This window comes from Callorhinchus milii, unplaced genomic scaffold (assembly GCF_018977255.1).
Source record: "Callorhinchus milii isolate IMCB2004 unplaced genomic scaffold, IMCB_Cmil_1.0 Scaffold23, whole genome shotgun sequence".
Lineage (NCBI taxonomy): Eukaryota > Metazoa > Chordata > Chondrichthyes > Chimaeriformes > Callorhinchidae > Callorhinchus > Callorhinchus milii.
This window is the reverse complement of record NW_024704764.1, coordinates 4,678,299-4,691,344: the sequence shown is the minus strand read 5'-3', so window position 1 is coordinate 4,691,344 and position 13,046 is coordinate 4,678,299. Positions and strand designations below refer to the sequence as shown.

General features: G+C 45.4%; 1 protein-coding gene across 2 annotated transcripts in view; it reads right to left on the bottom strand.

The window, feature by feature from the left end:
- The window catches only part of LOC103190072 (collagen alpha-1(I) chain), a 31,687-nt gene that overhangs the window by 4,420 nt on the left and 14,221 nt on the right, over positions 1-13,046 (bottom strand). For both annotated transcript variants that reach the window (XM_007910713.2, XM_007910714.2), the window contains exons 26-48: positions 12,583-12,681; positions 11,995-12,048; positions 11,828-11,881; positions 11,188-11,241; positions 11,020-11,073; positions 10,392-10,436; positions 10,171-10,269; positions 9,844-9,951; positions 9,150-9,203; positions 8,924-8,977; positions 8,121-8,174; positions 7,627-7,680; positions 6,923-7,030; positions 6,749-6,802; positions 5,887-5,940; positions 4,907-5,068; positions 4,037-4,144; positions 3,119-3,226; positions 2,173-2,226; positions 1,954-2,061; positions 1,687-1,740; positions 601-708; positions 438-491 (exon numbers count right to left, since the gene is read on the bottom strand). In XM_007910713.2, the coding sequence (XP_007908904.1) occupies positions 438-491; positions 601-708; positions 1,687-1,740; positions 1,954-2,061; positions 2,173-2,226; positions 3,119-3,226; positions 4,037-4,144; positions 4,907-5,068; positions 5,887-5,940; positions 6,749-6,802; positions 6,923-7,030; positions 7,627-7,680; positions 8,121-8,174; positions 8,924-8,977; positions 9,150-9,203; positions 9,844-9,951; positions 10,171-10,269; positions 10,392-10,436; positions 11,020-11,073; positions 11,188-11,241; positions 11,828-11,881; positions 11,995-12,048; positions 12,583-12,681 (1,755 nt within the window). The remainder of the gene's footprint in view (positions 1-437; positions 492-600; positions 709-1,686; positions 1,741-1,953; positions 2,062-2,172; positions 2,227-3,118; positions 3,227-4,036; positions 4,145-4,906; positions 5,069-5,886; positions 5,941-6,748; positions 6,803-6,922; positions 7,031-7,626; positions 7,681-8,120; positions 8,175-8,923; positions 8,978-9,149; positions 9,204-9,843; positions 9,952-10,170; positions 10,270-10,391; positions 10,437-11,019; positions 11,074-11,187; positions 11,242-11,827; positions 11,882-11,994; positions 12,049-12,582; positions 12,682-13,046) is intronic.

Below are 13,046 nucleotides of genomic sequence, written 5' to 3'. Positions count from 1 at the left end.
CCCGAGATATTATTTTCTATCTAATTTACCAGATAGAATTTACTAACTAGCCAAAAAAAAGCTACGCAGTTTTCTTGTTTTTTTTGTGGCTGCCCCTAATATTTGAGGCCCGCCATCTCCCGAATCGTTTGGTTCGTGAATTGCTAATACATTTTGAGTGGCTCTGTAGGATCTTTAACATACTCCCAAACAGACGGGGCGCAGACGGGACCAGAGTTTAACGTATCACCTGAAGGATGGAGCTTCGCACTGTCCTGAAGTGGGGGAGGGTTTGAACCCAGAGCCTTCCGTTCTGACTCAGAAGGTGAGAGCGCTACCAACTGAGCCAGGCTGACACACAAATTGGACTGAGAGACACAGTGACCAGTTTTGAAGTGGGTGGGGGGGTGGTGGTGATCGCACAGCGGAATCGTCGCTGGATTTTTAACAATACTCACTCTTGCTCCAGCAGCACCTGAAGATCCAGCGGGACCTTGTTCACCATGAGGACCCTTTGGAACAAGAAGAAAAAATGTTTTGAGACACAAAAACGACTGGCAAATAGGCGGCAGAATGATTTAGAAAGGAAAGCTCAAGACAGAATGAGTGAAGTGCACTTACGGGTGGCCCACGGCTACCCTGCAAACCAGGGAATCCTCGGTGACCCTTTATTCCTCTCTCGCCAGACTCACCAGTTTCACCCTTGTCACCACGAGGACCTGCGACACCCTAGGTCACAAGAGAAGACAAGATGCTATTTTAGTGGCTAACATTTGCATCATTTCCCTTCAGTGCTTTGGACAAGCTCTGCTAATTCCCCCCACCCCCTCCCCCACTGAGTTCAATCACAATACCTGCATTTGCAAAGTTTGAGAGGCCCTTTTTAATCTGCATTTCCTCAAAACTAATGATTTATTTCTCCATAGAATAAAGGGAATGCACTTTGCTGCATTTGCAATCCAATTTGATCGAATTTGTTTACTCAGAGTTTAGGCGTCCATAATTCAGTCCTTTTTTTTAAAATCCTCGCATTTACAATAACAATAATATCTTGGATTTATATAATGCCCTCCACACTGGACGGTGTCTCAGAGCGCTTTACAGTAATGGATCCCGGGACCAAGCCAGGGGGAGAGGGGGGAAGGTGAAAAAAGGCGCGATCAAAAAGAAAGGTCTTCAGCAGATACTTGAAAATGGGAAGGGAGGGAGCGAGATGAAGGGAGTGAGGAAGGCCATTCCAGAGCCTAAGGGCATAGTGGCTGAAGGCACGGCCGCCGAGGGTGGAGCGGAGGACTCGGGAGACGAGGAGGAGGCCAGACCCAGAGGAACGAAGGCAATGGGTACTGTTTTGGTGCAATGCCTTAGATTTCAAACCAACAGGTAAAGTGTAGTGACTGGATATTTGTAGGCCAATTTAAAAGGGAAGATGTTGAGAATGGAGCCATTGCAGCAATTGAACTCTTCCAATGAGCGGTGAGTAACCATATCCAACTAAATTATAGTAAACCTTGCGTTGGATACAGCGCCTTATCACACCATCAAAATATCTTGGAGTATTTCACAGAATTTTCCTGTCAAGTGCGGTGACTTCGTATTTTGTAGGCGAAAGCGGCAGACAGTTTGCACGTGGCAATGTCCTACACAAACAGCTGCGTGGTAAATTTTAAGTGATATTAACATCACGAAAGAGACAAGGTAGATACTTACTGTGCTTCCACGGGCTCCCATTGGACCAGCGGGGCCCTGAGGGCCTGCGGGACCCTGCAAAAGAGAGAAATAAAGTCAAATCACACTTTAAAAAACAGAAATTTTTCCTAGGTTTATATAAGACAGGGTAGCCAGAGGGTAGCCAGAGGGTAGCCAGAGGGTAGCCAGAGGGTAGCCAGAGGGTAGCCAGAGGGTAGCTACCATGTATCACGTTTTAAAGTGAAATGGAAAGGTGGTGCAAAAAAACAACCCAATATGAATACTTACGGTCTCACCACGTTCACCATTCTTGCCAGCAGGGCCTACTGGGCCAGGAGCACCAGGAGCGCCAGGGGCACCGGGAAGGCCAGACATGCCGGTTTCACCGCGGTCACCCTAGATACCAGACAATAAGCATCAGTCAGTTATCAGGAGGGAAGAGCGTTGAAAATAAATTGATCGGTAATTGCAAGTATACAAGCTAACGATGGAGAAAGGACAACTGACCTTAGAACCTGCAGCACCATCCCGACCCGGAGCACCTTCAGCTCCAGGAGAGCCCTACAGGATAAAGATCTGTGTTACACTTTCATTTAATGTTCACACCCAACTCCCTTTTTTTAAAAGCTGATTTTTCACATGGTTCTTGTGAATGATACATCAACTAGACCTTCGTTCCTCAGCGCTACCTCCGTGCGCTGGTTTAGAGAATTTATTTTGATATTGTTGTAGGTAAAATAAAAATAATCTTTACATTAATAATCCTTATATCTGATACAGTGTCTTTCATGTCCATCGGGAGGACGTTTCAAAGCACAATGTCTGTGTATTTTGTGGGTGATCGTGAGAGCCTATTTGTCCACAGCAATACCCCACAAACAGCCATGAAATGAATCACTAACTCAGGGGGAATCGTCGGCCAGTATACCAGGAGAAACCCCTTTCTCTTTTTGAATAGCGCCACGGGATCTTTAACATCCACCTGAACAGGCGCCGATGGGACCACATTTTGAGGCCTCATCCAAAAGGAATGGCACATTTAACAATGCAGCGCTCCCCCCAGTAATACACTGGGGTGTCTGCCTAGACCTGTGAGCTCAAAATCTCAATGGGGGCTTCCACCTACAAATTTCTGGCTCAGAGGAAAGAGTCCTACCACTGACAGCTTTGGTTGGCGGTTAGAGAATAGGTCCTCATTGTGCAGAGATGATCACAGGTGATCAATTACAATGCTAAAAGATTGCTATTCCTAACAAATACAATAACAACAACAACTTGCATTATATAACGCCCTTCACACAGAGTAGGGTCTGACAACGAGCCAGGGGGAGAGGGAGAGGGAAGGTGACTGTAAGCACGATCAAAAAAGGAAGGTCTTCAGACAAGAAGGGAGGGGGTAAGACAGAAGGGATTGAGGGAAGAGAGCTCCAGTGTTCAATAAAGATATTCATACTTCACGACCAGCTTCGCCAGGTGGGCCAGACAAACCAGGGGGACCCATTGGCCCGGGAGGACCACGATCTCCAGGTCCACCAACTGGACCTTGCTTTCCAGGTTCACCCTAGTAGCAAAGACAATCGTTTTAGCTTGAATCCCAACAGAGGTTGCCAACAAGAGAATTAGGACAAACAGCGCAACTATCAACAAACACAGAACACAGTATACAACAAATATAAGATTCACTGCTTATCAAAAGAAGAGTTAAGAATCGGGTAACAGTAATCTATGGAACTTGATTCCTTCAAGGATCCATCTCCAAATCTACTAACTTTCACCCTTTTTAGCCAACAAGCACAAGCTTAGTTCCTCTTTGAAACCCTTTGCAGTGTGTCAGGGAGAAGAGATTAGCCACGTGCACAGTCTAGATTGAATCTAAATATTCCCATCACTCTTTTACTGGAAAAAAAACAATTCCCTTGTGTTTTCTATTCTGGTTTTTTTTGCCCTCATTTTGAAGATATGAACTGTGGATTTTGGAATGTCTGGGCAAACTTATCAGAATCCAAACATCTCTAAACCTTTTGCGATCTTAGAAACACTTCAACCAAGGTTCCTTTCAGGCCTCTCCGTCCAAGAGAGGAGTGTTGGCAAAGTCAGATGTAAACAAGAGCACTTCGCAAGTTGCTGGATATCTCTCCTCAGTATTTACATCAACAGTTCTGAGAACATTTATCTTTAATGTGTTGCAACCAACTAATTAGCTAATAATAATAATCCTTGCATTTGATATAGGGCCTTATCATGTCATTGAGACACCTCTAGGTGCTTCACAGAATACACTGTAAAGTGAATTAACTGTGTATTCTGTGAAGAGGTGAAGCGTATAGTATTGGTAAAATTGGGAGGACAAAGTGATTGATCGGTTACTTACTGATGGGCCAGGCAGACCACTGAAACCACGTTCACCTTTGATTCCTGGGATACCAACAATACCACGTTGTCCAGCAAGACCCTGAGCTCCAGAGAGACCAGCGGGGCCCTAAAGAAGAGAACACGAAATGGCACCATTTAGCATCCGATCTCCAGACACATATCTAAGAAAGAATGTACTCGCCTTGGAGGGGAGTACAACGTAGGTTCACTAGGTTGGTACCAGGGATGAGGGGGATGAGTTATGAGGATAGGTTGAGCAATTTAAGCCTATATTCTCTAGAATATAGAAGAATAAGAGGTGATTTTATAGAAACCTATAAGATTATTAAGGGGCACAACAGAATAGAAAGTGGGAGACTTTTTCCCCTGTTTGGAGAAGCTATAATGAGGGGTCACAGTCTTAAAATTCGGGGTAAGCTCTTTCGTACTGACTTGAAGAAAAACTTCTTCACTCAGATGGTAGTGAATTTATGGAATTTTCTACCCCAAAGGGCTGGAGATGCTCAGTCCTTGAACATATTCAAGACTGAGATTGATAGATTTCTTGTGGATAAAGGGATTAAGGGATATGGGGATAATGCGGGTAGGTGGAGTTAGAATAGATCAGCCGTGATCTTATTGAATGGCGGGGCAGGCTAGAGGGGCCAAATGGCTTACTCCTGCTCCTAATTCTTAGGTTCTATATCAGGGTTTGGGTTTTCAAGGTTGGGGACAAAGAGGGGTTTCTTTTGCACTCGCACGGTCTAAATTTTTGGTCGGAACAAAGCTGTACTGACCCGAGTTGAAATGAGAAGCGAGGTGTGCATTTGGTGTGCATGTTGGGGTCAGGGTGGGGGGGTGGAGGTGGAACCTGTACTGAGTTACTTACAGGAGGACCATCAGCACCAGTGGATCCTTTCTCGCCAGATGGTCCTGGGGGGCCAGCAGGTCCGGGTTCTCCTGAACGACCAACAGCACCAGACTCTCCGCGAACTCCTTTAGGACCATCTTTTCCGGGAGCACCAACTGGGCCGGCAGGGCCAGTGTTTCCCTAGAAGCCAATGGCAGAGACGTTCAAGCTTAAAGCGCAATCGTTTCCAGCTCATAACCTCACTGACCACTCCTCGAATACCCCGTTTCCTGGCGGTGTGAGTGCCTACGCCAACGGAAACATCTCGAAGAGCTTCAATTGCAACAAGAGCTTGCAATTATCCACGCCATTTCACGCAGGGGTAGCATCTCTAACAGAGGCAGAAGCTGACCCTGAGCTGGGGAGAGAAGGGAAGTGACCCTAGGAACAGTCAAAGAGGAAGATCCTCAGATAGAATCTGAAGATGGGCAAACTAGGGGGATAAATGAAGAGAATGAAGTTTTGGGGAGGGGGTGCAGTGGCTGAAAGCACGACCACCGATGGTGGCACAAACAGAACGAGGAAAGTGCCTTTCGCTCCACTGGCAATTGTTGTTAAGTGTAGTTACTGTGCATCTTGCAGACAATGCAGCAGCCATTTTGTGCCGAGCAATGTCCCACCAACAGCTACAAGGTGAACGTTAAACTTATCTGGAGGATTGCTGGGCAGGGAGAAGCTACCTTCTCTCTTCCAATAGTGCCGCTGGATCTCTAACGTCCACCTGAATAGGTAGACGGGAGCTTGGTTTAACGTCTCATCCAAAGGACAGCACCTCTGTTGCTCTCATGGTTATTCACCGGGGCGTCAGCCTGGCCTGTGACCTCATATCCGGCCTGTGGGGACCTGAACCCACAGCCGAGATCAGGACCAATAAGCTAAGCAGACACTAATGGTTCCTGTTACAAAACTCCCCGATTCAACATTGCTTTTCTCTGAGGATAAGAGTTCGAGGCACTTACAGAGGGGCCAGCAGGACCGACTCGTCCAGTAGCACCAGGGAAGCCAGTTGCACCCTAGAGGAGAGCAGAAAGCTGTTAATGCTAATAACAATAATTCTTACATTTGATACAATGTTGGTGAGACGTCTCAAACCACTTCACAGAATATACTGTAAAGTGAATTGATTGTGGGTGAAACCCTACAGCCAATTGCGCACAGCACAAACACTTGTGGATTGCGTTCAGGGGTTACACCCCCGGAAAGCGATCTGCTAATCAACTAACAACCGGGTCCCTACTTACTGCCAGGTAAACAGAGGCGTGTGGAGTAAGAAAACTTGCCTAAGGTTTCACCCCGCCCAGGAATTGAACCCGGGTCTTCTCGCTTACGGGACGAGCATGCCAACCATCACGCTACAGAACTCCACGAGTCCTACATGTTAATCTTTTTTTGTCTGCATCTGGCAGATATGATTAGGGCCAAAATTCTACCCAGGTGTGGATTCACTCGATTTAAATGTCAGAATTTTTTGGCAAGTTCTGTTGCTGAATTCTCTTTGAAGCCGTAAAATTGCATAATTAAAAAAATATATATGTCTAGGACATATTCTAAGCAAAGGTGTGCACTTCCTGAAAACTATTTGTGCGCTAAGCTATGTCCTATTGTGTGTGAGCAGCAACAGTTCAATTTAGACTCAAGTGCACATCACATTTGCGTGCTTTGCCGATGCTGAAACTCTCGCTTTGCTCAAACGGGAAGTATGAGTGACAAGAGAGAGACAAGAGAGAGAGATAGGAGAGAGAGAGAGGAGACAGAGAGAGAGAGAGAGAGAGAGAGAAAGAGAGAGAGAGAAAAGGGGGAGAGTTGAAGCCGTGAACTCACAGGTGGGCCTGGGGCACCGCGACTGCCTTTAGATCCGGGGGCACCGACCGGGCCCTGTGTGTGGAGGAGAGAGAAGAGACTTGAGATTAGCCAGTTACCTAAGTCAGCTCCGCTGGAGGGGAATAGGAGCATACCAATCAGAGAAGGTTATTACAGAAGAAGTGTTTTACTTACAGAAGGACCAGGGCTTCCAGTTGGACCAGATGGCCCGGAGGGACCAGGATCACCCTTTGCACCTGGATCACCAGCCTCTCCCTTAGCACCAGGCTGACCATCAATACCCTGTGATTGACAGGAGCAGAAAAAAGATCAATGAGCCCTTTGGTATTTGAGAGCCAACTCCGCACACCACATTAAAAGCCAGTGCAAATGTTAAATAGAGTTAACATTGAGTGTCCCCCCCAAACACCCACCCACCCGCCAACCCACCCTTGTGCTCATAGTGCACAAATGCAACAGTTAAACAACAACTTACACAGCACCCTTCACATCCCAAAGACGTCCCAAGGCGCTGGACAATCAGGGGCTTTTGGTTATGAATTAAAGTGATGAATGTTCCGAAAGTTTGTCGTAAATAAATGTTGCTCAAATCATAACGGTGCTTGCTATTCATTTTTTTTAACAATCGTATCGTCTGTGATTTTTGCTTTTGAATATTGCTTGCTGCCAAGCCAAGGCTATGAGAGTAACGGCAGGTAATGGGATCAAAAGGATTGCTCTTTAAAAGAGCCAGCACAGACACATGATTGGGCCAAATGGCCTTCTTCTGTGCTCTAACTTCCTTATGCTTCTACGGGTGTTTTAGAAAGAAAGTTGCCATTGAAGGATTAAGGCCATCAATGTTGTGTTTTTGCAAGTTTTGTTACTGGGATACTCACAGGAGGACCAGCAAATCCAGCAGGTCCGGCACCACCGGGATCACCACGCTCACCCTGAAATAGTAAAGGTAGAGGTTATTTAAAGACCTGGAGTTCAGAAAATTATTATTAATAACAAGAAGAATGTTTGCATTCACAATGGTGCTTCTCACATTGGGAGGAGGTCTTAAAGCACATTGCGGCACTCGCATGTGTATGTTGTACACTTGTTTTGCATACTTGTGTTTTTTGAATGCTTAAAAGTTTGAAAGAAATCTCAAAGAAAGTTCACCAGTATATATATATGTGTATACACACAAACACAATAATAATAATAATCCTTGTGTTTGATATTGTTTCATTCAGACGTCCCAAAGCACTTCCCAGGATTTTACTGTGTGTTTGTAGGCACACACAAAGAGCCGTGAAGTTAATGGAATTATCTACATTTATATGAGAAGGCAAACCCTGACATACTGTTCACTGAAGTCAAGCCTTGTGTAAAGGTCACTTACTGCAGCACCACGAGCACCACTGGGACCAGCTGGGCCAGGAGGACCTGCTTCACCCTAGACACAGATCATAAAGGTGGTCATTAATGCCGTCGGGAGTTACAGACACACTGAGAATTTGCTGCACTTTTCCAAATCCCAATACAAACCACTAAACAACAATGGTAATCCTTGCGTTTGATACAACTCCTTTCATGTCAGGAGGGCTTCTGAAGGCGCTTTACAGGATTTTACTATAAAGTGAAGTGTAGTGACTGTGTGTTTTAGTGCCTTATTAGTAGTCAAACTGGCAAATCAACTAGTTAACCTACAGACGTTACCGCACTCCTCCTCTCTTCTTCACCCCCGTCCACCCCCCACCCCCTTCCCATGGCCTCTCCTTGCACAGTCTGGGGTCCCGCCAAGTCTTGGTTCTTGCCCAGCAGAGAGTGCTTGGTTCAGCAGAGAGTGGCTCACCCGGGAGAGAAGGAGCACAAGCCATTCCAGTCATGCTGAAACACGTGGAATACTTTGGATGGAGGCTTTTAAGCGCGGTAATGGTAATATGTCAGTCAGACACTCGCCAACCAAAAGATAGAAAAATTATTATTCAGTGAAATTACGTTCAGGCTCAAGCGGACATGGAATGGTACGGATGACTAGACGAAAAAACAACTATTTCTGAAAGGGATTTCAGGCATCACAACAAAATCCAGGAGATAGATTGTTTACAGCAAGCTTTGGAGATTTACCCACATTGGATGGATGATTAACCCCAATTTTACGGAAAAATAGTATTAACAGCAAGAGAACATGAAAAAGCTTACCTTGTCACCAGATGTACCAGGAGGACCAGGTTGACCAATTGGACCAGTGAGACCCTAAACAAGATAACAGGGTTATTGAAATGAAACTCTCCGTGGTCAGCCAATATTGACTGTGCTGAAATCTGTACACCAGCAAATGGCAATGGAATGAGTCTATTTTAATGCATTAACAGAAAGCTTCTGCTTAATAGGAGTGATGTCAAAACTATCGTTTTCAACTACTTACACGGATTCCATCCTTGCCAGGGGCACCGTCAGCTCCCTTTGGACCTCCATCACCCTAGTGGAGAGAGAATTACATCAGTTGAAGCAGGGCAGAGGATAGCATAGAAACAACAGTCCCTCTAGCCTGTTCCACCATTTTATAAGATCATGGCTGATCTGCACTTCAACTCCAAATACCCGCCCTTGCCCTGAGCAATGTGGGTGATCCCCAGTGTAAGAGGATTGAGCTATGAGGGATGATAAGACAGGCTAGGCCTATTGAAAAGAGATATCGCTGAGGGGACCTTGCAGGGCATGCAAGATTTTAAATGGGATTGAGTAACTAAACCCAGATCTTTTGTACTGATACAGTAGAATAAGCAGGCATTAGCTCGTTGTTTGCGGAAGGGGGCAATTTCAGGGCAGACACCAGTAAGTATTTCTTTAACCAGAGGGCAATTAATGACTGGAATGGGTCACCCGAGGTCACAGGAAGGAGGTTCAGGCCAGGACACTGGGAATCATTGGAAAAAACAGCTTGACTGACACGGCAATGGGAGCATAGACATTGTGGAAGGATGAGATCAAATGGGATGAAAGGGCCTTTATCATCTGAGCTCCTGTTGTTATCTCTTGTTTGACACTATCTACTGGTTTGAGGACCTTTCCATTGGACGTATCTGAGTGTTAATATAGATGGCTATGCGGATACTCACTCTCTCTCCCCTGATACCAGGAAGGCCAGAAGCACCACGTTCACCAGGCATGCCTTGGAGGCCAGGGGGTCCTTGGACACCAGGGGAACCAACTGCACCAGGGTCTCCCTAAAGGGGATGAGGAACAATTAAACCTTGCACCAAATGTATGTGTGTGTCTGTGTAAGTGTGTGTGTGTGTTGTGTGTGAGTTGCATGTGTATGTGTGGCATGAATGTGTGTCTGTCTCTGTGCCCATGTATGTCTGTGTACATTTGTGTGCAGATGTCTGTGTGTGTGTATGTGTGTGTGTGTCTGTGTGGCCTGCACATTTGTTGCGTGAACGTACCTTGGCACCATCATTACCAGCAGCGCCTGGTGAACCGCGAGCACCTGGAGAACCCATGGGGCCAGTAGCACCACGTTCACCTGAGAGACCTCTTTCACCCTAGAGCAGAGGAGATCCCAACATCCCATTAGATAGATGGTAACAACCAATGAAGCAAAGTCATATCGGTAGGGAGAGTGGAGAGCGAGGAAGATCGACTGAAAAGTATTGGAAAGACTTACTCTTCCACCAGCAACACCTGGAGCACCTACATCACCGGGGACACCCTATGGACAAGAGAAGAAATAAGCATTAGATTAATTGACTTTTTCATAGATTTGACAATACTGCAAGACTTCTAGAGAAGGCTTTCATTCTAACCCTGCCCATTATTGCAGTATACTCTCCTTCGTTGTCAACCCGCGAACACAGAACGCAACTCCAGTCTCATTCCATGTACCACTGTACCAGCCACGCATTACAAAGGTGTGGAATTTAGAACAAACTTTTTGCCAGGTGTTGCTTAGCTACATCTGGGGAGGGAGGGGGGGAAGTTAGTGCAACGCTTAACAAATGTCCCCTCTCTCTGTGCTGAAATTTCTATGATTTTGTGAGATTATTAATTATTGTAAACTTACCCACAAATTCAGTGTCAGATGAAGCAAACACTAAAATAATAATCCTCCATTTTTCCTTGACAAGCGGGCTTTTGCAATGGCCAATTAAATACAGCCAAGGGACTCGCACTTTCAGCCTTCCATCAAGCGCATTGAAAAGCACTTTGCAATGGATTTTGACCAGTATTTTGTTGTTTTTCATGCATGCTAGTCGTAGTATCACAAAATGTAACCTTCCCTTTGAGGTACTTACCTGTTCACCGGGTTTGCCAGCTTCACCAGAAGCACCTGGAGGCCCGGGAAGGCCCTATAAAGTAAGATACAAATATAATGCATGAGTAAAGCATTAGGGCTTTTATTCATAAAAAATACCCTTGCACTGATTTTTTTTTGTGAAAGGGATTGTAAAAGTTGTTCATACCTGGAAGCCAACAGGTCCTGGAAGACCTTGTTCACCTTTGTCTCCAGCAGGACCCTAGGATTGGAAAAAAATTGATTAAATATGTTTTAATAAGCCTTGCATTTGATACAGTGTCTTTTTACATCAGCGCAACGCAGCAAAGGGCTTCACAGGATTTTACTGTAAAGTGTAGCAAGCGCGTATTTTAAAAATCTTACATGTGGAGATTCTTTTTTTACTGAAGAGTTTATATTAATCAGCACTAAAATAAGTGGCTACTCAGCCGCCTTGAAGGGTAACTGTTGGACGGAAACGGCCTCCAGAGATTGGGGCAGGGGCAAGGAGTGACAATGAGTCCAGTGACCCATCAAACTCTGCTTCAGGGAGAATCCTGCCTTCTCTCTCTCTCCACCACGCTCCACACCATCTTTTCAGCATGTACTTTGCCTTACAACCTATGCTGTACAAGTTGGCAAACTTGGCAAAATTGTCCACGAAGAGTCAAGATGTCCACATGTATTTTGTGTGAATTTCTATTGTCTGCAGTGTTAAACCGGGGATTCTTCGAGGCTATAATGTGCTGACTTAGTTTCAAAGCATTCTCCCCTCTGACCCACCCACCCACCCACCCTCACATACAATTCATTAGATGTTTACTTACAGCTGGGCCGGGAGATCCAGGGGCACCAACTTCACCATCTTTGCCAGCAGGACCCTAAAGAGGAAAGAGGTATAAAGAGATTCAATGCACCTTTACCCATGCTGTAACTTAATCTAATTGGCAATAAATGCCTTGAAATAAGAACCAATGGAAACCAATGTACTCACCACTCCACCAGTAAGTCCAGCAACTCCCTTCTCACCAGGTTTGCCAGGCTCGCCCTGTACAACAAAAGACAAGACTTAACAGGGGCTTGTGGCATGCAGTGCATGATAGTCGATAATATTAATAATTAATAATCCTTGCCCTGTGATGCAGCGCTCCTCACATTAGGAGGTTGTTTTGAAACGCTTCACAGGATTCAACGTAAATTTGCGGCCAATTTGCGTTCACGACATTCTGCAAACTGCCATAAAGTAAATGATCGATTTTAATCAGAGGAGGGATTGTCAGCCAGGACAATGGGAGAAACTCCCTTCTCTTTTCAGAATCTTCCAATGTCCACCTTCGACAAAGCAGCACTGCACTGGGGACTCAGCCTTGACTGTGAGCTCAAAATCCCTAACACTGTAGATTTATACCCACAACCTTCTGGCCAGGCCGACACACCGTAAAATAAGTGCATAGAGGATTGAAATTTCTCCTAAAGCTGGAGGATGCCTTGGGGGCATTTAACGCTGGCTCATCTTCTACTCTTCTCTCTGTCACCAAAGCGATCAGAAAGCACGTCGTGTTGATTCGATGCGAATACTTACAGCAGCGCCCTTACCACCAGGGAATCCCATGACGCCAGGTTGACCTCTGGCACCAACACCTCCTGGTGCACCAGCACGACCATCTTGACCAGGAGGACCCTTTTTAAGGTTAAAAATTATACATTTTAGGCAACAGAGATATATGCAAATTTCCCCACAAGTGTCAAGCCCAATAATGGAATAACAGGCAGTTGTTGGATATCCTTTAAGAAGAAATGACTGGGAATCAATGAAAGGGGATCCGTAAGTATAAAGCAGGATACAGGGGGAAGTAACTAAAGGGATTTTGGAAGTATTGTTGGATTGTGTTTTTGAGAGCTGAGAATAAAATAGTGATTTCTACGTTTGGGATTGCGAGAACATAATAGGCAGCAGGGATGGTCTTATTAAACAAATGTGTGTGTGAGCTATTTTACGTCACTATGTGTGTTTTTTTTGCTGCTGTACCCACCCAATGTAGAGTT